The sequence below is a fragment of the Microtus oregoni genome, unplaced genomic scaffold, assembly GCF_018167655.1.
Source record: "Microtus oregoni isolate MIOR12 unplaced genomic scaffold, Mior012 000003F_ref0000135, whole genome shotgun sequence".
NCBI classification, from domain to species: domain Eukaryota; kingdom Metazoa; phylum Chordata; class Mammalia; order Rodentia; family Cricetidae; genus Microtus; species Microtus oregoni.
In genome coordinates, this window is record NW_024543062.1 from 1,932,362 (window position 1) to 1,956,630 (window position 24,269).

Sequence of the window (24,269 nt, forward strand, 5' to 3'; positions counted from 1 at the left end):
GAAGCCTGAGCTAATGGACCAATCAGTTTATAACTTATGTAGATCTTCTGTGTGATTCTTTGGGACCTAACGACTGTGGGAACTGGGCAGGACAGAAACCCCAACAAGCAGACCCACATGTTACAAAAGCATATTAATACATTGCATGTTATATTGCATAAAGTATTCCATAATTTCCCTTCTCAAGTGTTTTGGACTGTCTTCTCACCTATTAGAACCATTTCTATATGTTCTGTCCTTTTAGATACCAACACAAAATAGTAGTCTTCTTAAGTGTTTTAAGAGTCACTGTGGTCCCCAGCTAAATCCTTGGGCAGCTGAGGAAAGGGAGCCTGAAATGGCCCTATCCTATAGCCATACCTTGCATATCACCATAGAACCTTCATCTGGCGATGGATGAAGCTAGAGACAGAGACCCACACTGGAGCACTGGACTGAGCTCCTAAGGTCCAAATGAGCAGAAGGAGGAAGAACATGAGCAAGGAAGTCAGGACCACAAGGGGTGCACCCACCCACTGAGACGGTGGGGCTGATCTAATGGGAACTCACCAAAGCAAGCTGGACTGGGACTGATGGAGCATATGATCAAACCGGACTCTCTGAACGTGTGGGACAAGGAGGGCTGACTGAGAAGCCAAGGACAGTGACACTGGGTTTCGATCCTACTGCATGTACTGGCTTTGTGGGAGCCTAGTCTGTTTGGATGCTCACCTTCCTAGACCTGGATGGAGGGGGGAGGACCTTGGACTTCCCACAGGGCAGGGAACCCTGACTGCTCTTTGGACTGGAGGGGGGGAGGGGGGGGGAGAAGGAAATGAGGGGAGGTGGAAATTTTTAAGTAAAAATAAATAAATAAATAAATAAAAAGAGTCACTGTGAAAGAAGCCAGGAAAATGTAAAACCTCATTATCCTGGTCAGGGTGACCTGCTGTGGACACAGCAGGAACAGAGGATTCTAGCCAAACCAGTTTCTTCCCATCAGGAGGGAAAGAAGTCAAGGTAGACTAGCACTCTCCAAATAACCTCTCTAACTGGTATGTGACATAATCCAGAGACCATGTGAAATTTTGCTTTAAAGGGATGAAGGGTTGCCAGTAGTATCTCATGTGTGATTCACCTGTAAACCCAAGAAATAGCAACATACAATGAAAAATAGTTAGAGTTAAAAAATAAACTCAAGAGACTGAAGAGATGAGAAGGTTCAATAGATAAAGCATGTACTGTAAGTGTGAAGACTGGAGTTTGAGTTCCCATCAACAACATAAAAGCCAAGTCTACCTACAATCCCAGCACTCGGGACAGAGACAAACCCTGGGGGCACACTGGCTGCTGTACTAGCTCCTGCATTCAGCAGGAGACCCTGGATGGTAAATGGAGATAGCAATCAAGGAAGACCACCAACATCAACCTTTGGTCCCCAGACACACATATACATGTGAACATGCATACATACACATGTGCACACACATACACATGCAAACCAGTATTAAAAAGAAATATAAACTCAAGCTTTGAGGCTAAATTATAACTTGAAAATTACTATAAAGGAGCATAGTGGCACAAGCCTGAGGAAGGAAAATCTAGAGTTCAAGGCCAGCTTGAATTAATAGTGAGACCCTATCTCAAAAATTATCTAGGACTTGCTATAAACTATTTGTGCATTGTCTCACAATCCTGATTCAGAGTCAGAGCTGCAGACCATCCATGGTGTCCAACACGTTAGACTAGATTTCAACAAAGTTCAAAGTTAGGAGTTGGTGAGAAATCCGTAGAGGATGCTGCGAAGGACAACCCTCTTTTTCTAGCTGGTCCATCACATTCCTACTTCCAAGTGATACTCTGAATGCTAAGGTTCCGCTAGTTGCCCAGTGAAAGCCTTGACCTCCCTGATTCCATGCATCATACAAGCCTTCCAGTGTACCACATACATGCCCACTAAACCATCTGCACCATGACAGAAAAAAAAAACTTCATCATCTCATATTATCTTTCTCATAGTGCAATTAACATCTGAATTAACTTCTACTCACAATTATTAAATTGCAGTTTAATTTAAGCAAATTATGTATAGTTGCCAGCTCTGGTGGCACATACCTGCAATTCTAGCTACTGGAGACTGAGGCAAGAGAAACCTGCCTGTGTTACAGGGCAAGTTCAAGTCAGTCTGGGAAACTTAGACCATACCTAAAAATTAAAAGTAAAGTAAAGGCCTGGGAATATAGCTTTTTAAAGAAAGAAAGAAAGAAACTGACTACATAAACTGAACTGGGGCATTTCTATTTCTACTGTGATGAGCTCAAGAGTTGTGAGCATCTGCTCAAAACATGAAGGGTCAACTGTATCACTTGCTGTATATAATGTAGTTTGAAAGGATACAGTATAAAATGAGAAAAATTTAGTTAATTACCATATGCATGTTTCATACTTTTACCAGGTGAAAATATAATCTGCTATCAAATTTTAAAGGATAAAGTGTATTGTTGCTTGCCAGAATCACCACATATAACAGTGTTGCAAGCTATAGTTACTGCATTGCAACACAGTTGCTAGCTATGTGTCTCTTTAATGCATTACTCCTTCCAGCTAAAATTGTATATCCTTTAACCAACATCTCTATGACTCTACCTGCCCATCCAGTTCCACTACCCCTCACACTCAGTCATTTTATACTTTAGGAGTAGAAATGCTAATACAGTCATCCTTCAGTATCCAAGGTGATCGGTACTAGAATTACCCCCACTCATCACCAGATATCAAAATCTACAGATATTCCAGGCCCTTAGAGAAAATAATGTACTGCATACAGCTATGTGCTTCTTTTAAAAGACTTAAAAATCATATTTCTTATGAGACCTAATACAGTATAAATACAATGTAACAAGGTCTTAATATTAAATTGTTTAAGAAATAAGGGGGAAAATATGTGTGAATGTTTGGTAAATCCACAACTTTCCACCTGTGGTTGTGGTTCGCAGACTCCATGGATTTGGATTTGGCTGCCCATTAACAGTGGCACTCATTAACATTGATACTCATTAACTAAGGTACTCACTCTTGTAAACCACAAGGTGACCGAGTTAACTTAAGGTTGGTGTGGATACATAGTTTCTTATCATTTAGCTACTTGGAGCTCATGCTCCTGATTTCAAGTTCTTTCTTCACGAAATGCAACTTTTAGTAGTTCCTCTAAATACTCTATGAATTATCTACTTTGCCTTTGTTTCACTCTTACACTTGAATTTTTTTATGGATGCACATCCCTAGGTCAGTTGTTTTTCTCCCTCAACACTTTGAAGATATTTCATCAAATTCTATGATAAATACCTGCCATTTTAAGCATCTGCTTACCTGAGATTGGTTGTTTTCTTTTCTAGTATTTCATCTACAGTGTATCTATCTATGAAATTGTTTTCATCGTTCTTGGGAGCCACCATGTGGTTGCCGGGAATTGAACTCAGGACCTTTGGAAGAGCAGGCAATGTTGTGCTTCTGGAATCTAAGAACTCATGAAAATTTTTTAGGAGCCTGGTAAGATGGCTCAGAAAGAAAAGGCACTTATTGTGCAAGCCTGATGACCTGGGTTCAACCCCAGAACCCAAATAATGGTAGAAAGACAGAAAAGTTGTCCTTTAGTCTACACAAGTGCTATGGTCTGTATACACCCACCCACATACATCATATATAATAACAATAATAATTTTTAAAATCCTGCCCATTGTATCTTCCAGTAGTATCTCCTATTCTCTTTCTGAAAGCTCATGGGAGGCGATATTGGATGTTCTCATTCTAAAGTTCATGAATCTTTACCACTCATTTTCTGTCTCTCTATCCCTCAGTACTGTATTCCAACCAATTTCCTCAAATCTCCTTTAAAAAAATCAATAGTTTTCTCTTCAATTATATCTACTTGGCTGTATAACCTATCCATTGAGGTTACTTTTTAAAATTTAATGACCATAATTTTCATTTATAGAAGTCCTACTTGGTTCTTTCCCAAATCTGTTCTTCACTTTCTAATCTGTTCTTTCACTGTGGTCTGTTTTAATCTCTAGTAAGTTCAAATTAAATCATCTCTTTCAGGGGCCCTACCATCTCTACCTCCTGACATGCCCTCTTCTATTTGTAACATCTGCCAGCTCTCCTTCACAGTGACCCCTTTCCGCGTGAGTCTGGGACATGCCTGTACTACAAGCTCATCTTTAGCATGAGCTTTCTTCTGCAAGAGTCATGGCTTTTCATTTGCTCTACAAGACTGTTTCTCGCTTTGGAGCACTCAATTATTTTCCATAGTTCTGAACCATACTTTGTGTTAATTTCTTGTTATACAAATTGCACTGTAAAAAAAAATGCTAAATTTGACACATGCACATCCCAACTGTGAGTTTCAGGTTTTGAGATGTCTTTTCCTTCTAATCGTCACAACCCCCAAAAAACAGCAAGTTTCTGTGTACTTTCCCAAACTAAAAGGTAGGTTTTTTTCAGTCTCTTAATAGATATCATAACCCTTTAAGATTTAATGCCAAGGGCCTCAACTCCATTTTCCAGCATTATACAAGCGTCAGGCCAAGTCTTTTGCTCTCTTACAAAATACCCATCACTTCCACTACCACCCTTGGGTGCTGTTCCAGGTTTGAGGTTACAGACAAGTTCCCAGTACAGCCCTAGTACAAGCCAAGATTGTGTTTGATTGTTTTTGTTATATTTTGCCCACAACGTCTCTGTATTTACAGCAGGGTAGAGATTTAAGCTCCCTATGCCAGCTTTGGTAGTAATGTCTCTGCAAGCATTGGTATGTAAAAAATATAAAACTGAAGTAACACTACAAAATTGTGATAATACTTCTCATTTAGCCATGACAACAATCCGCATTTTATTCCCAGAATAAATATTTTTAACTTTCTTTTTATTTATTTCTTTTTATTTAGTCTTTGCATCTTTCACATCATGCCTACCCACCCATATTCCCCCACCCAAAATAAAACAAAATAAAATTTAAGAGAAAGGAAAAGAGAAGAGAAAAAAATGGAAAAATCTCATCATGGAAACTGTGGAGTGACACAGTGAGTGATAAGTCGACCCCTTTATCCATACATCTTTACATGCAATAGTTCATTGCAAAGACTCACTGGTCTAGTTCAAGGCCCCTAGTCTCTTCTGCACCATCGATGCTGGGTCCTCATTGGGACTCTTCCTGGACAGCCTGCTGTAGCCCTGTGCCATAGAGATCCAGCAGTCCTGAGTCCACAGTACCAACACACACACACACACACACACACACACACACACACACACACACTGGTGCTCCAGAAGATCACAGATGGGGTGATCAGCCTTACAGCTCTCTCCTGTCTTTGCCACCAAAATGAGCTCTCCCCCATTGCCCCGGCTAATTCACTCCTTTCAGCAATGAGCAAGGGTTAGGGCCAGTTCTCAGGCTTTCACATCCTCAGGGTCAGTTCTCTCTTACCTGCATCTTCAGGGCCAGCCCTACTGTGCTGCCCAGGTGAGCTATAGCAGCCACTTTCCTGAGTGCTGCAGCTGACGAGGGGCACACTGAACATATTTCAAACTTAGAAAAAATATGTATTCCCAAGGTGTTTTAGGGTCATCTCCTCACTGTGCATTCCAAACACCCTACAGTTTTTCTTGAGGATTTTCCACAATAAGAGAACAAACTCTCAACTCCACTTGGTCCTGGCATATTCATTCTGTGATCAACTTTGTGCTGTTAGAACCCAATAATACTATCCTAAAAAAAAGATCTCCATTCCACATCAAATCAACAAAGCCAGGAGCCATTTCTTGGTGTCCTTATCAGTCACATCTCTACCATAACACCATTCAGGATGTTCAATGATAGTACCACTACCATGCCAACAGTTTATTATTTCTATATTATCACATCAGTTCCCATCACCACACTCTTTCTCCTTGCAATTTATCTAGTAAACCACAGCAAAGCTACTATTAGTATAATGGCTCTTTAGTCATTCCAATTGTTCACAGTGCCACTCTGTACCGCAGAAACTCATTAATCCCCAATACTATGGAGCCAGGGAGTGAATAAAGTGTGATTCCTGTCTACTGAAGTGTAAATAGCAATAACAATGCCAACAAAGCAACACTTACTGACTGAATGCTATGTACTAAGTAAGACCTTAACACCTTCTATGTAACCATATCAACCGATCCTCACAACAGCTATACAAAAAGGGTAAAATTAACAATCCTTCAAGGCAACAAAACAAGATTTAAAGATGATTAAGGGCTTGGAGATGGCTCAGTTGGCAAAGTATTTCCTGCGCAAACACAAGGGGCTAAGTTTGTACTCCCTGAACCTATACAAAAAGCTAAGTACGGTGGCATGCAGCTATGATGCTAGTTCTGGGGAAGTGGATCCCCCTCACTAGCTAATCAGCACAGTCGAATGGTAAACTCCAGTTGGTTCAGTGAGTGACCATTTCAAAAAATTAACATGGAAAGTGATTGAGGAAGACACTCAACATTGACTTCTGGCTTCCACAAGCATGTGTGCATACACAGGGACAGGTACACAAGTAAACACATTGTGCTGGCTAGTTTTATGTGAACTTGACACAAAATAGAGCCACCTGGGAGGAGGGAACTTCAAGTGAGAAAATGCTTCCATAAGATCAGACTGTAGGAAGCCTGTAGGGCATTTTCTTAGTTAGTGATTGATGTGGGAGGGCCCAGTCCTTTGTGGGTGGTGCCACCCCTGGGCTGATGTTCTTGGATGCTTTTGGTCATGGTGTTTTGTCACAGCAATATAAACTCCAACTAGTAAACACACACACACACACACACACACACACAAGACTAAATAGCCCGCCCAAGTAGCTGAGTCAGCTTTTGTTTCTGCCAAGGCCATTCTCCTAAGCAATAAGCTAGTGTATCCACGAATAGCTATACCCAAAGTTTAGGTTACTCCGCTAATTCTGAGCTCAGCTTCTGAACCTTCAGGGAACCTCACACTAATGTGTTCAAAACCTGGATCATGACCACGTTGCCCAAGGGTCTAAGCTCAGGGACAACCATGTTCACCAACTGATCTTCCTAAGAGGCCTGAATGTGACCTGTGACATTTCCTCATTCATACTCCAATGTACTACCCAACTCTACTTTGTGCCCCCTAAATCCTAAACTATACTCATATCTCTAGTACTTACGCCAAATCTGCTATTTCCCCCCCCACTTCTACAGTTGCCGTTTCTCAATTTTCTATGGGCATCATTCTAGTTTCTTCCATACAATCTTACTTTTGCAATACATGAGATGTTTTTTTCTCCCTTGAGATAATAATGAAAATACAAGCCTGACCCTGGCACAGTAGTACAGTAGTGCTTGTGGGTAATCCCAACTCAGGAGGTTGAAGCAGATGGAATGCAAGTCCTAGGTCAGCCTTGACTATATGGCAAGATCCTGTCACACACACATACCAAGACAAAACAAAAACAGAACAAAACAAAAAAACCCGATCATTTCACAAAACCTGGGCTCAGGACCAAAGCTTTCAGTCAATCCTTATTTGAGGGTCTGAAACTAAAAACACAAAGACCGACAACAGCTAGATTTCAGCTGTGCAAAGAAAACCATTTTCAACCACTCAAGATGACAATGGCACAAAAGGAAAAAGACACACGAAAGAGGCTGTATCTGAGGATTCCAGTGGGTGGGCAGATATAACTCCGCTACCGTGACTCAAACCTAGAGCCTCATGCATACCAGCATTATTCCTGGGCTCTCATTCCTGAAGGAAAGTTAAGTCTGGAACATGTCCAAGTCTGTCTTAGGTGGCATCCTGCTAGGCACATTATTACTCCCTTGGAAATATCCAATAAAATCTTTTTTCTTTCTTTCTTTCTTTCTTTTTTTTTTTATTTCTGTCCTGAAGAAATTCAGGTTGAGTTTCTAGTTAGTACACAGGAGAGTTGCCTAAGAAAAAGACTCTAAAAGAGTCTAAAAGAGATGACAACAGCGGGGGGGGGGGGGGGGGGGGATAAGCCTGTGAGGCAAACACAAAACATATTCTACTTAAAGCAAAAGCACCATTATCCAGCAACTACATAAATAAGTTCACCGTTTACAAGCTCATGACCTCCTTTCAAAGGTGTTACAGAAAATGCTTTGGGGTAAGAACCATGTTTGTTTGTTTGTTTGTTTAATGTTCTGCGAATTATTGCTGTTTATACTGAGAGCTATGGAAAACCTGAAAAAGAACACAGAGCAGAAGCAAGGACGACACAGGGACAGAAATGAACAAGCCACATCCCTGGAAGCTCATTTCTTTCTGGAATTGTTGCTACATTTGCTTGTGTAAAATAAATAAAATCTTTTTCTAGTGGCATGGCACCTCTATTCAATTTCCTGATTGTGATCTTATATTGCCAGGTATTATCAATTCATGATGGTTTTAGCCCAAAAATGAATATATAAGTATACTGAAAGATGGTATGCAACAGAAATAAAAAAAAATAAAGCTGTGGAAATAACTGCATTCTATACAAACACCTTTTCTGTTGCCATCTGGTGGTTCGTGTATAAATTCGATGTTGCCATGCACCTTACAGAAGAGCTTAGTCAGGAATAATCTCAATCTTTCCTGCATCACATATACCACCTGGAGACAGTCAAGCTACAACTGCCCTTCAGTTTGAAAATAACTTTTTCCTCAAAAGAAAACCACCACACACACAAAGTAATTCTGGAAAAGGTCATTCTCACCTAAGTATGACCAGTTATACCTGTGTCATACAAAATCCCTTCCGAACCCAAACCCGACAAGTGTTCCCAGGTTCAGTAGCTAAATTACCACCACCTATTATTATCAGAAGTAACTATGTGCTGAAGTTCCCCCAAATAGTCATATTCCTCCCAGAGCTCAAGCATTCTCTGGTTGCTACTATTTTTGCTTTTATTTTATAAAGGCCATTCATCTTTGTAAAACTGAGCTTCCAAATTTCTCACGGTAAAGAATCAGGTAGAGTACATAGAAAGTTCTAAAGGAGAGAAAAGACAACAAAACATTATACCTGAGAATAACATTGACTAATAATTAGTTCCAGAGTCTCCTGTAGCCTATCATCTAAAAGCCCACATCCTCCGGAAGCAGCCCTGTCCATTTTAAAATAATAACTGTTTTGAACACAGCAAAATCTAACTGGTGTGATGGCTTAGCAGGTAAGCAAGTACTGTATAAGGCTGACAACTTAAGACTGATCCCTGGAAACCATAGTAGGAAGAGAGAACCCATTCCTGAGAGTTATTTTCTGGCCTCCCTCCACTGGCATGCTAAGCATAAACATGCCACGCATGCAGGTGTGTGCTGATACACATGTGCATGCAAATATATCTGATGTGGGATTCCTCTTTGTATGCTGTGAGTATGAGCATGCAAATATATCTGATGTGGGATTCCTCTTTGTATGCTGTGAGTATGATTGGTTAATTAATAAAGAAAACTGACTTGGCCTGATAAGGCAAAAGAGGTAGTCAGGGAAAACTAAACTGAATGCTGGGAGAAAGAAGGGCGGAGTCAGAGAGTAGTCATGTAGTCCAGTCAGAGACAGATGCCGGTTGGAATTTTGCCGGTAAGCCACAGCCACATGGCAATACACAGATCACTAGAAATGGGTTAAATTAAGATGTAAGAGTTAGCCAATAAGAAGTTAGAGCTAATGGCCCAAGCAGTGTTTTAAATAATATAGTTTCTGTGTGGTTATTTTGGTTCTGGGTGGCCAGGACGAACAAGCAGCCTCCTCCTACATATATCTGTGCACATATACACAATAATAATAAAAATTAAAATAAATAAAAACATTAAAATAAAAAAAAATTCATTAGGGGCTAGAGAGATGACTCAGAAGTTAAGGATGCTTGCTGCTCTTCCAGGGGAACAGAATTCAGTTCCCAGCACCTATGTCAGAAGGCTCATAACCCTGTACCTCCAACTTCAAGGAACCCAATGCCCTCTTCTGGCCACCAAGGGCACTTCACACATATGGCATTCACACATACACATACATACATACACACACACACACACACACACACACACACACACAAATAAAAACTAAATTTTTCAAAACACTAAAGAAACCATAGTCTGACCAGTTCAATAAGCTAATTTCCACAGATCAGTAAATTAATAAATTTACTTGACTGACAAGTCAGTTGTCAAGAACTTGAATTATTTAATTGATAGCTATTAACTTCTCTAGACACTGTATATCAATAGAATGGCAGCAAATCCTGTTAAAAGTGAAAAATTATTCTAGAGCTAATTTTAAGTAATTTTTAAATTACTGATGGTCACTGTCCAGTAAATCTAAACATCCTCATGGCCATCATTATTCCATCTCTGTTTAAATTTCTCACTGCATTAATTGCCACCAGATTTAGATTCGTCATGCTCTTTCTTCTTCCAGCCATTTAGATAAATACATGTCTCCTATTTTAAGAATATTTATTCCTCCAAACTTCAGGCTTACACTGATAAATTACAGCACTAATTTGTTTTACAGAATCTAAAATTTTGAGCATGAACCATTTTGGGGCTGTAGTAAATCTATCACACATTAGACAGCAGCACCTAAGGAGAAATATTACATTGCACCAATTGTCTTCAACACTATATATATATACATATATACCCTGACAATGGCGAAGCGAAAGGAAGCAGTTCCTAGGAGCTAAGACATATGGAGTCACAGAACCCCAGACAGCAGGCACACTCAGAGACTCTGGAGACACGGAGAAAGGGTATCAACACAGAAGAGGAGAGAATCAGAGCAGAACGACTCTGAACATCTACTCACTTACTAGTCTAAGCTCCCACCACCACCACCTTTCATAGTGGGAAAATACACTCAGGAGAGGCTAGCAGGCTTCCCCACACTGCAAGGTGGTTTCAAATGGAGATAAAAGCCAGGGCTACAGATATTTAGCCCAACACTTTTCTACCTACCACAGTCATGTTTCTACGAAAGTTTTAGAGAAATTATTCTCATTCCCACAAAGTGGAAGATGAGGCCAAGCTGATGCCATAGTCTCCGGCTTTGGAGCTGCTTGTCATGAGTCAAACCTTGTACCTACCAGAATAGCAAAGGTATAAAAACATACAGCAAGGTTCCAGAGTTGTTTATTTGTTTGTTGTTTTGTTTTGTTGTTGTTTTATTTCTACAGAGTGGGGAGAGAAAACCGTATTAATGTAATGAAGCTGTAAAACTAGTATTTCTCCAGAAGGTCTCAGGTGTGAGACCTGTAACCAGCAGGAAAGTATCTACGGAAGAACAGACTTCTGCGTTCCAGGGAGCCGCTGAAAAGCTTATCACAGGGATTTGATTGTGTAGCTATGGATGGCAGGAAGTGACAGAACAATGGTCCTGACAAAATACACTCTCCCCCAGGATTAAGATTACAAATGTTTGTACACTCTTATTAAAAGAGATGCAAAACTTAGGGGGAATTTCTAATGTCTTGTAGAAATGCTGAAGTCAAATTAATTACATTAAAGGAAACTACAAACTTAGAATGTTCATATGTATTGCTGCTTACTGTAACTATAAAGCGAGCAATGGTATGCATATTAAAATTTTATTTTTAAATAATTCACTGACTGTCTACAGCACACCTTTCAAACTATATTCAAAACCACCCTCGGCTTTACTCAATGGGACGCATGGGGTCCTCTCTCTCAATACCATTTTTGCTTAGAAAATCCAAAGCCAGAGCCTATACAAACCTCAGTGCTCCTCCTTACCCTGTGTCCATTCCACATGATTATAGTGAGATGATACCACTAACCTGACCTCTGTGACCCATAAACACTGTCAGAATGAGGCAGTGAAGTACCATACAACCTAAAACTCCAATCCCATTTGGTAATCAAGACCCAAGCGCTCTTAGAAGGGAAACCTAAAACTTAATTAACTGCAAAGCCTGTGTCATGTAGACTCCAGCCTCATTCGCAGTGTCCACTTTGTCTGTATGTAGGGTACAGGACTTCCCAGATGGGTACAATCCCAGCAGGTGGCTGAACTTAACTGTTTATTACTGTTAGAGAACACACATGCTACTGCAAAGCAGTAACCAGAAGATCTACTGGTGCCTTACAGTCTCCACCTCTATAAGCCTTAAATTCAGTGCACATAAAAGTAGAAAAAAGAATTTTCCAAATATTCTCAAAAAAAAAAAATGTTTATTCCTGGTGGTCCACCCTAGCATGGCAGCACACTGCCCACTTCACTGGAGTTCAAGTTATAGCGTAGAAAGGAATATAGAGGCAATACCAAAGTGGCAAAAACTATTTTATTAGGGGACAGAGTTTGAATACAGAAGATGGTGTGCACATTTCTCTTCTCTGAATTCTCTAATATGATTTTATTGATCATGACTGTGAAGTCAGGTCAGTCCAGAGACTATTTAGAGTTTCACCCATCATCTTTCTGCACTATGGATCGGAGTGCTCCTATTGTCTTCTCTCCTTCCAAAGGAAGGCCTAAGCTATGTTCACAGATCCTGGATCTGGCTTTTCTTTCAGGCTCCACCAGCACGCCTCCTGGAGCCTTGAGCAAATCAGTTAACACCTAGATATGGAGATTCCTCACAGATAAAAAAACAAAGTGCTGCCTTCTCTCAAGAGTTGTTCTGATCTGTGAGATGGCTCAGTGGGCAAGGGTGTTTGCTTCTAACCTGACAGCCTGAGGTCAATCCCTGGGACCCTCGTGGTGGAAGGAGAGAAACAGGCCTCACAGGTTGTCTTCTGTCCTCCACACGGGTGCTGCAGTACATGTACACGCACATACAAATGTTTTTCTAAAAAATGGGGGCATGTGAAGAAACTCATCCTGGGTTCATAAGGACTATTAAGGTAGGTTACATGCAGACCTCATAGAAAGGGACAAGGAGTTACCCAATCAATGACGAGCGGCCCTCTGTTAAATGTGCAGGGGTCTGGGGAAATTCCATTTACAAGCCTCTAGTGAAGCAAGGTGTTCTGGAACCCATGCTCAGGTTCAAATTCAAACTACAGAATTAAGGAACTGGTCCAGAGGGTAAGAGGAAGAGGGGACACAAAGCACATCTGGATTAATGAAAAACAATAGGAGCTTAAAGGGAGACTAGACTTGCAGTGACCTCAATTAACACTGCTTTGTTATTTCTCCATCAAACAAGTGGCAGAAAGGACAATTAGCAGACTTCACCCCCAGCTGGGAAATGGCATGAAGAAAGTAGCTCAGACCACAGGAGAACAGGGTAAGAATCCCAGTAAATTCAGTGAGATTATGGGATTAGCAATGCAAGGATAGAAACAACATAGAATAGGATAATCTCACATGTAGAACCCCTTTCTTTTAAAAAAAAAATATGTATGGGTGTTTTTCCTGAAGGTATACATGTGCAACACATGCATGCAGTGCCCTCTAAGGCCTGAAGGGGACATCAGTTACAGATGGTTGTGAGCAGCCCTGAGTGCTCTTAACCACTGAGTCATACAGTACATAGAACCCTTTTTCTTCTGAAAACTAGCAGGTCTGGGGTGAAGCCTAGACAACTGTATTCCTTATATTTCACCAGCAATAAACTGGGTATGGTGGTACATGTCACAGAATCCAAGAACTCGGGATGTAGAAACCGAAGGAATTTCAAGGTCATCTTTGAGTACACAGTGAGTTTGTGTGAGGAGCCTGGGTCACAGGAAACCCTGTCATATAAATAAATGACACTAATGATTCTAATGCAGTCCTAGGGGTAACACAAGTCAGGAGCTGAATGAACAGTTTCATTAGCAAGGAACACAATACAGACTAAAAGGGCTGCATAGAAAGGACCTATGCAGGGTTTGAGCAAACCAGATCTGTAAAGGAGGGGATGGAGTCACACAGAACAGTGGTCCCCAAACCTGACTAATCATCAGAACCAACTGGGGAGTTTGGAGATCCTACTGCTTAGGTCAAACCTCAAGTCAACCAAGTCTAGAAGTATACTTCTGCCTCAAAGCTCCCGGAGGATTCCAGTGTGCAGCCAAGCTGTGAAACACTGGCTTAGGGAAGTTTCCAGAAATCAGCTGGTAACTGGAGTGAGACAACAAAGCAATATAGCCAGGGATTCTTAAATGGCAGTGGACATGAGAGTCGCCTGGGAAGCACTGGTGGTTCACTTGACATGAGCTGGTTCTGCATACCCTCAAATGTCCACCTGATTCTAATGTCACCAAGAAACATTTTATTTTTTGAAACAGAAGCTCTCAATGAAGCCAGAGCTTAGCAATTCTGCTAACCTGATTGACCAAGAAGCTCCAAGGGATCTCCCCTCCTTCAGTGCCTTTTAAGTGGGTGCTAAGGATCTGAACTCAGCTCTTCATGTTTGCCCAGCAAGCATTTTATCAACGGAGACATCTCCTCAGCTCCAGATAAACAGAATTCTCCATCCCAAGATACCCCTGTCCCTCTGATGCATCCCTTGCCTCAGAAGCTCTCTTTCTGAACCACTCATACTTGGTGCACAGCATAAAGAAAGCATGTATTGCCATTTCTCTTCCATAACTAATGACGTGGCGTTTTAGGAATCCAGACGAGTCATGAACAATTAAACACACACCAATAAGCAGAGTATATTTCCATTTCCTTGTACAGAGAAGAAACTGCAGTATGTACTGAAGTTATACTTATAAGATCCAAACCTGGTACTTCACGTCATGGCCAGAAATAGATTTCTGCTTGTAACTTCAGCCATACATATATAACTTTTACTAAACATGTTGCCCTTGTTGTCTGCTAGAAATCACCACCAAGCTGACCCACAGACATATTCTAAGAGGAAAAGTCTTCAGAGGAATTAGGAACAGCCTTAGATAGATACACAGTATCAATATGGCATTTTGACAGTTTCAACTTAGTGGTAACTGTCCATGCAAAATGTTACATTTTATCTGATAAGAGTCTAGAGAATGCATTCCTCTGCATATGACCAACTCATCATCTCATCAGAAATCTCGACAGCCGTACCGGAATTTTCATTTTCAAGATACATGAGGTTTTGTCAAATGGTGACATCTCCTCTGTAATATGAATTTCCAATATAATATAAAAAATGATGGATATATTACACATTTCACACAGCACAGAGAACAGAAACCTGTCGATGAATTTAAAATTTGTGACAACCTATTTGAAACTTTACACTAAAAGGTCTGCATACTTTCTTGCACCATATAAATGTGAAACAGGTGCCTGCGCTTTTGTTGGCAAGACGTAAATAAAGGATTCCTCTCTTTGAAAAGTATGGCTGCTATCTTAGTGCATGTATTTATAAAATGAATGGTTTTCACTAATTGCAATTGTGGAAGGACAACGCCTTACATGGCCTGCAAGATGCAGCTGAGAAAGTCTGATACAGTTCGAACAAGGGCTCTAGCAGATCTTTCCCACTGTTCAAAGTGGTGCGCCAATCTTCAAATGTATAGGTGACTGCCAAGTGAAAGTCACTTTCATTCTTGAGACGAGAAACCGAACTCCATCTCTGAAGGTCATCCTAAGTGATCTCGATTTCTTCACGTGAACCTGGTTTCTCTCACAAACTAGATTTCGTTTTACACAATCAGTAAATGCTTTTCCTTCTGGATAACATCCTTAGGTAAAAGGTATCACCAAAAAAAAAGTGAAATGAGTATATTAGGTGTGAAGGGGTTAAAGTAATCAAAGTCTTCCATATAGAAGACAAGACAGGGCATTTATTAAAACCTAAGGGAAAGAGAGTTGCCACCCAGATAACATTAGATAAGCTCAAATAAAATATTAAGTTATAAGGTTCTTGTTAAGCTATCTCATTGTAATTTTAAAGTCAGACTTTAAGTATTACATTGAAATTATTGGGCTTTTTACCACACATAACTCATTGGCACACTGAACACAGAACAGAGCTATTCATAATGTAAGTATAAAGTTCCTATTCCCTTGATCTCCAAATACTCAGCGCCTTATTTTGGTAAGGATAAAAGCAATGAACTAGAAAGTTAATTTTTCTAAACTACCAAGAGCAAAACCAGGTTCACCAATCAGTTTTAAAGACTCCATCAAAAGTCATGTTAACACGATTGTGTCTACTTTTTCTGTTTTTAGACCAGCGACCTCCCCGGGCAAGAGGAAGCTGACTGACTGGCACACGTATGCTTCAGGTTTAAGCAGGGGAAATCCAGATTTAGGAGGGAAAGCTCTTTCCGGAGAGATTCCATCTCCATTTGCAAAAGGTCACCTGGAATCGCAGATCCCCTTTCCTTATTTTAGAGAACACCTCTGTGCTCCAAGCTGAAGCCTACGGAGGGAGAAAAACAAAGCTGGGAGGCAAAGCTGTGGGCTCTCAAAGTTTTGCTCCACCGAGTACAAGGCACTCACTTGGGGTGAGGCGTGAGGATTGGGAGGGGGCGGCCCTAGAGAGTGGGGGAGGAGGAGGCTGGTGGTGACTGGCACTTGATATTTGAAGTCCACCGCGGTTGTCACTCTTCGTTAACAAGATTCGGCGGTGCAGACTCAGATACGAATCAGCTCGTGTTTAATCAGTGCAATAGGACGCGCTGGGCGTTCTTTGAAACCATGTGGCTGGGGCTCAACTTTAAAGGTTCTTCCGGGGCTCCAATTTAAAAAAAAAAAACTAGAAGAAGAAGAAAGAGAAAAAAATGCAACACACAACACAGGGCGCATTCTGCAGCTACTCAGTGTCAGCGCGCTCAGATCGCTGCGCGGATTAGAAGCACACCGCATTAACCCTTTTGCCGCCTCCAGACCTAGTGACCCACAGTCCTGATTCAGAGGGTGGAAGACCCTAAAGGCTCGCACCGTTCCAGCCCTGCGCCGAGGGGCACCCACAACCCCGAGGTCACTCCAGGCCTCACCCACAAAGTCTACCCTGGAAGATCCACCCCAAGAGGCGTGCACCCCCAGAGTCCACCCCAAAGCTGTCCACTCCAAGCAGCACCCATTTAGAGTCCGTCTAAAATGCCAACACTCGCAGGGTCCGTGTCAGGGTTATCTACGCCAGTAGTGTCCATCACCAAAGTACACCCCCTAAGATACCTAGCCATAGCGTACTCCAGGCTGAACGCACCCCACAGGACCCAGCCCACGAGTGTCAACCCTAAAGTCCACCAGGGATGTGTACTCATATAATCTAGGGAGTGACCGTTCAAACAGCCCATCCCAGTGGTGTACGCTCCAGTGTTTCACACCCCCACGGCCTAGCCCCGATGCAGCCATTTCTAAGGTCCACCCAGGGGATGTCCATTCCTAATACAGCCCGTGCCAGGTGGCGCCCACTCCAGGAGTCCATCCCAGAGGCGTGTATCCCCGCAGCCCAGCCGAGAGGAATGCATCCATACTTCACCACAGGGGTGTCACCCCAAGACTGGGCCACCCTAAAGCTCAATCCTGAGGTATCCATCCAGCTGCAAAGTCACCTCAAGTATGACCACCCATAACATAGTTCATCCCAAAGGTGTCACCCTAAGGTTATGCAGCCCTGAAACTCAGCTCAAAGGTATCCACCCACTCATAACATAGCCCATCCCAGATGGCGCTCACAAAGTACACCACAGGATGTCACCCCAAGATTATTCACCCCTGAAGCCCAGCCCATAGATGTGCACTTGCAAAGTCACCTCGGAGATAGCCGCTCATAATATAGACCAGGAGGGGCCCACAAAGTCCACTCCAGGGGTGTCACCCAAGATTGTGCACTCCTAAACCTCAGCCCAGAGGTGTCCACCTGCAAAGTCACCTCGGGGATGACCACTTATATTTTAGTACACCCCAAAGGTGTGACCCTAAGATTCGGCAGCCCTGAAACTCAGCCCAGAGGTGTCAACCCACAACACAGCCTATCCCCAGGTGGTACCAACAAAGTGCAGCCCAGGGTGTCACCCCAAGATCGTACAGCCCTGAAGCCCAGCCCATAGGTGTCCACTTGCAAAGTCACCTCAGAGATATCCATCCCTAATATAGACCAGGTGGCGCCCACAAAGTTCACCCCTGGAGTGTCACCCCGGGCAGCGCGCGCTCCAAGAGTCCACCCCGGGATTGCGCACCCCTAAAACCCACCCCGAGTAGCACCCACAAAGTCCACCTCGGGGGTATCACCCCGGCCAGGCCCGCACCTACCTTGTGCCAGTGCCCGCAGCAAGTGCAGCTGGAGCAACAGCAGCGCCCACAGCCCGCGGCCCAGCCTCAACTTTGCAGCCCGCCGGCCCGCGCCCGGCTCGGGGGTCTGGGGCGCCGCTCGCAGCCCGGGGCGCTCGGGGTCGCAGTGGTGGCCGGTCCCGCTGCTCTGCGGCCGCCCGGGCCCCGCACGCTCAGGGGGCGCCGCGCCACCGCCGCCCGCCACCAAGGGCCGGGCGCGGGCCATGCCGCGGAGCCGCCACCCCCGGGCGCCGCGGGACGGGCAGGGCGGGCGGGAGCGCGCAGACCCGCTGAGGCAGCGGCGGGATCGGAGGGGCGGCGTCCGGGCTCCGGAGAACAGCGAGACGGGGCTGAGGAGAAGTTGTCAGCGAGCGGGGAAATGCCCGGCACGTCGCCCTGGCTTCTCGCAGCCGCGCAGCGCCGGGCCCGCAGCGCTCTCTGAGGGGAGCTGAGCAGAACGCCTCTGCCGCCGCCTCTGCCGCTGCCGCCGCCGCCCCCGCCCGGCGCTGTGGAGAAAGTGCGCCCGCCCGCGCGCCGGCTCTCGCCTCGGCCGCCGCCGCGACCGCCGCGCCCCATTCACAGCCCGGCCGCACGCGCCGCCCGCGCCCGCCGCCCGCCTCTGATTGGCCGAGCCCCGCGGCTCTCGCGCCCGGGACCCGCCCCCACGGTGCTCGCTTGTTTTCAAACTCGCCGCGCCCGCCCGCTTGCAATTTCGTGCCGGGGCCCAGAGCGACTTCCCGCGCCCGCTGCGCCCCCTAGGGACCCGCAGCGGGGATTGCAGCCGGCGCGCCGTCTCGGCTCGCGCTTCCCCCGGCGGGCCTGTCTGAGGGATGTGCTCAGGCCGGGCGGTGCCTATTCCCTCATCGGGGGGCCCCCCGGGGCTGAGCCTCGAGTCCCGCCGGTGGGATGACAGGTGTGGCGGCCCCTGGCATCGCGGGCCAAGGCGTTCCAGAGGGATCCCCGAGCGGAGGGCCGGTGGGCACGCCCCTCCGTGAGTCCCGGGAGCCTGCTTCCAGCCAGGGACTCCGGTGCTGGGGTGGTGAGCCAAGTTGCTGTCATTGCAAAGGAGAAAGGCGCGCGAGCGAGTTTGCAATTCCCAGCAACCGGAGGCAACTAGGGAGCAAACACTCGGCCTGTTCCGAGGAGTGGGCACGGCTTTGGAGAGGCGTCCAAGGTCATGCGTGGCCCACAGGACCACAGCACAGGGCGCTTCCCCTTGTGCCACGGGAGGATCTGGAGGAAAGGCCTGCTGGGGGAAGGATCGGACATCCCAGGGTCTGAGGAGCCTGCAGGGGTGGAGGGGTGGGGTTGGGCGCGGACCCTCAGCAGCATGTGGTAACCATTAGCTGAGTTTATGGGGTGAACTCAGAACGCTGGAGCCGCGAGGCTTGGATTTTTTTGGGAAGGGAGCTGGGAGGTGACAGTCCAGTCCTACGTTATTGGGAGTTGGCGGGAACGAGTGGTGGTGTTTGAGTGAGGTCATGCATGACTAGAAGGCCAAGGAGACAGGGAGTGTGCCCAGCAAGGATCTGGCTCCCTAGAAAGTGCACTGTGTCAGCTTACAAAGTACTGTTGTTGTGTTGACCGTCCCTGCCAACAAAAAGCCCCAGGCAAGGAGTTGAGAATAGTAAGAGCCAATTCCGGTTTGCAGAGCCCTTGCTTCGAGCTTACTCTAGACAGGGGCCCTTATCTATTAAGTTAACAGTTAAGGAAAGGTAGGGGAACTGAAGTCCAGGGATGGTGGCAGATGGAGACAGTGAGTTAGGAACTGTATCTGAGAACCCGATCTTTGCCTTTTGCCCTTTCCAACGTAAGCTACAAAAAAAAAAAAAAAGAAAGAAAGAAAGAAAGAAAGAAAGAATAAAAATGCAGCCAGAACGTGAACGTGCCCCGTTTCTCTGGAGGTCAGAGCTCCTTAGTGAGCAATGGTTGCCAGAGCAGAGAAGTGTCCCCTCAACCCCAGGCACCCTGAGAACATGTGGATTCTGACTGAGAGTTGAGGAAGGCCGGGACAGTATTTGTAATTTCTGTTGCCAACTATGTAGACTTTTATAAACTTACAGGATTATGTAAAATTCAGGCGCACGGATAAACGAGCAATGTCCGCTGTACTCAGGGAACTCAGGGCGGGCCAGCAGCACCATCTCGATTTTCCCTGATGCTTACAAAGGTGGCATGACCTGTCCAAGGTCGCGGGTACAAATCTTGCCCTCCCCACCTTTAAACACCTCTGCTTTGCTCCGAGATGAGGGCAGAAATGGGTTGAATATGTCCCCTAGAGCAGATTTGGCCTGGTTGGTTAGCTCTGCGCTTCCAAGTTGTGAAATTTGGGCAAATTGCTGCTCGAGTTTCTGGAAAAATGTTGGGAATAATTCCCTTCTCAGGAGTCTGTTGCAAGAAAATGACCTAATCCACAATCAACAAATGTTCATCTCCCTCTCTCTGGTCCCATGTGGCAATGCTTGTCATGAAACAGCCTAGCTCTGCCAGTCACAGGCTGCCCTGCAGCTCAGCTTTTCCTAGTGCCCACAACATATATCTTTGTACTCTTTCAGCATGGGCTCCAATGGGATTCCAGCAGCTTCGTGACTTTTGCATACTCCAGAAATGTCCACAGCCTCTTTTGTTGCTGTGATTTAGCTCGCAGTTAGCAGGAGCCTTCATGCAAACTTGCTTGCAAATGACAAAACCCGAATCAGGGTATGGTCGGTTTGTGGGAGATCAAGATAGAAGATGTCGCTGCTACAGAGAAGGTCTGGGGACCCCTCAGGGAAATGTTTTATTTCAGTATCACCCTGGGAAAGTAAGACTCTATTACAGTCTCCATCTTGCTTCGGAAGAAATGAAGCCAGAAGGGCTTAATATATGCAAACCAACCGTGCTGAAACCAGAGCAAGAATCGGGGTCTCCAGAGTCCTCCTCCAAGTCTTTCCCCTGCCAACTTTGTGTCTTTTACAGGACCCATTAGTCACTATCTGGAAGAGTGTGCTTGGATGATAGCTAGTCTTTTTCAAAAACAAAATAATAATAATACTAAGAAAGCCAGGCATGGTACTGCATGCCTATAGCCCCAACACTTGGGAGGGTCAGTAAAAGGATCACCAGTCCAAGGTGAGCATGGGCTATGTGATGAGCCCCATCTCAGAAGTCCAAAATAGAGGCCAGGGAGGTGGCTCAGTGGGGGCACAAGGACATGAATCCCCAACCCCGAAATTTTATGAAAAGCCAGGCTTGGCCATGAGAGCCTATAACCCCACTGTTGTAGTGATGAGAGACAGGAGAAGGGCTGGGGTTTTCTGGCTGCCTGCCTGGTTCCAGTTCATCATCCAAACCATACACAAACTCAAACAATAAAATAAAATAAGACCTTTAAAAAAGGCACAATAGTATTACAAGACGACCTGTTTACTATAGTGCTGAGGAGAAGAACCAGTCAGGTGGGCCTGTGACATCGCTCCCCAAACACCAATTAACTTTTCATTTTAATTTGACCCAGTCAACAAACCCTCAAGAAGTGAACATTTTATTTGTATAGATTCTCCTTTAAAACCCTTTAGCTACAAATTCTATGACACCAAGAACCGAAATTCATTATCATTTTCAAAAATGCACTGTGAACCAAACCTGGTGAGGCAGGTCTGTCACCCCACCTACTCCAGTGGCTGAGGCATGAAGGTGACAAATTCAAGGCCAGTCTTGGAGCATAGTGACCCTGTCTCAAGGTGAAAAGTAAAAGAAAGTCAAGTATATAACTCAATGGTAGAACAGGTATCTAGCATGCATACAGGTTCTGTGTTCGAATCTTAGCAGTGCAGTGAAAGAAAGAAAAAGTTACAATGATTCTCTATTTTCTAAAAAAAAAAAAAGTCCCCCTGATTAATTACACAGAGACAAATCCCCACCCCCACCCCCGAGGTAGAATGGTCACTAAGACTATCGATATCTTCCCCTTTGTTGTAAGCTATGATTTTAAAATGTGTTACATTTGTCTATGCTGTGGAACATTTGTTTTAATGACGCGAAGATGTGTTGCATTCTTTTATGTTGCATTTGTTTAACTCTGTGAAGTTGTGATTCTTTGCCTGTCTAAAACACCGGATGGTCTAATAAAGAGCTAAACAGTCAATAGCGAGGCAGGAGCAAGGATAGGTGGGGATGGTAGGCAGAGAGACTAAATAGGAGAACTCTGGGACAAGAGAAGAAGGAGCAAGAGAACAAGGAGAGGAGGATGCTAGGGGCCACTAACACAGCCACCCAGCCACCCAGCCACCCAGCCACCCAGTCACACAGCCACCCAGCCACACAGTCACACAGCCACACAGCCACCCAGCCACACAGCCACCCAGCCACACAGTCACACACCCACACAGTCACACACCCACACAGCCACACAGCCACACAGTCACACAGTCACACACCCACACAGCCACACAGTCACACAGCCACACAGTCACACACCCACACAGTCACACACCCACACAGCCACACAGCCACACAGTCACCCAGCCACCCAGCCACCCAGCCACCCAGCCACACAGCCACACAGTCACACAGCCACCCAGCCACACAGTCACACAGTCACACAGCCACACAGCCACACAGCCACACAGTCACACAGCCACACAGCCACACAGTCACACAGCCACACAGTCACACAGCCACCCAGCCACACAGTCACACAGTCACACAGTCACACAGCCACACAGCCACACAGCCACCCACACAGTCACACAGCCACACAGTCACACAGCCACACAGCCACACAGCCACACAGCCACCCAGCCACACAGACACACAGACACACAGACACACAGACACACAGACACACAGACACACAGACACACAGACACACAGACACACAGCCACACAGTCACACAGTCACACAGCCACAGAGTAAGAGTGAAAGCAAGATTACAGAAGAGAAAGAAAAAGCCCAGAGGCAGCAGGTAGATGAGATAATTTAAGAAAAGCTGGCTAGAAGCAAGCTAAGGTAGGCTGGGCATTCCTTAGTACAATAAGCTTTCATGTGTGTCATTTATTTGGGAATTGGGTGACAACTGCACCCACTCACCCCCCCCAAAAAAAAAAACAGAACAAAAAAGTAAAAAACAAAAACACCCGTTGTTAGGTTTAATTGATAGATTGATAAGGTGTCATTTTGTAGGGTGGTCTGACCTGTGTAGCAAAGTCTGACCTCAGACTCATAATGTTTCTCCTGTTTAGCTTGCTGGAATTACAGGTGCATACTGACACTTGGCTAACCCTTGTTACAATTTAAATTAAGCCTGGCTATTGTAGGTATGGCTCACGGACCATCAGCTTCACCTGGGGACAGATAGGAACCACTCTTCAGAGATACCCTTGGACTACTTAAACAAGACTTCCAAGTGTTTTCTATTTCTTTTGTGAGTTGCTAATTATGTGTTTCATGTCTTTTAGGAAGGTGGGGGTGTTGTTGTTTTTTAAATGGTCCTGAGAATGAAGCCAGGACCTTCTGCATGTTAGGCAGCATCCTACCATTGAGCCACCCCACCCTCACTATTCTGGGCAGGTGCTCTGCCGCTGAGCCACACACTCGGTCAGTCTTCGGGAATTAAATATGACAATGAACAGGACTGTCTCTTCATCCCTTCTTTCCTTTTGCTCCTCTTTTGTTCCATCCTCATTTCTCCCCCCCCTCCCCCACACCTTTGGTTTTTCAAGACAGACCCCTGACTGTGCTTGAACTTGATTTACAGACCAGGCTGGCCTCGAACTCACAGATTCACCAGCCTCTGCCTTCTAAATGCTGGGATTAAAGACATGCACCACCATGCCCCACCCCATCCTCTTCTTATAGAACATGACACAAACAGGAAGTTTTTATAAATAATAGAGCTAGGATTCTTTTGTAAAGGAAAATATGCAATTTCCTAAAACATCAATACATACAACTATATATGAGTTAAAAACCCAAAGCATTCATCATGGTTAGATGGGGACTGAATCAAGTATTAGTCTCTATATAAACAGTTTTTCCTCTATAAGAAAAACAAATGAACAGGTGCTATAGGAAGCTGAGGTGCTGGAGAGATGGCTCAG

General features: G+C 44.8%; 1 protein-coding gene across 1 annotated transcript in view; it reads right to left on the bottom strand.

The window, feature by feature from the left end:
- LOC121446547 (protein sidekick-1) overlaps window positions 1-18,420 on the bottom strand; it is a 958,674-nt gene extending 940,254 nt beyond the window's left edge. The window contains exon 1 of the mRNA XM_041649217.1: window positions 18,171-18,420. Coding sequence (XP_041505151.1) covers window positions 18,171-18,414 — 244 coding nt within the window. The 5' untranslated portion in view covers window positions 18,415-18,420. The remainder of the gene's footprint in view (window positions 1-18,170) is intronic.
- Between the last annotated feature and the right edge of the window lie 5,849 nt (window positions 18,421-24,269).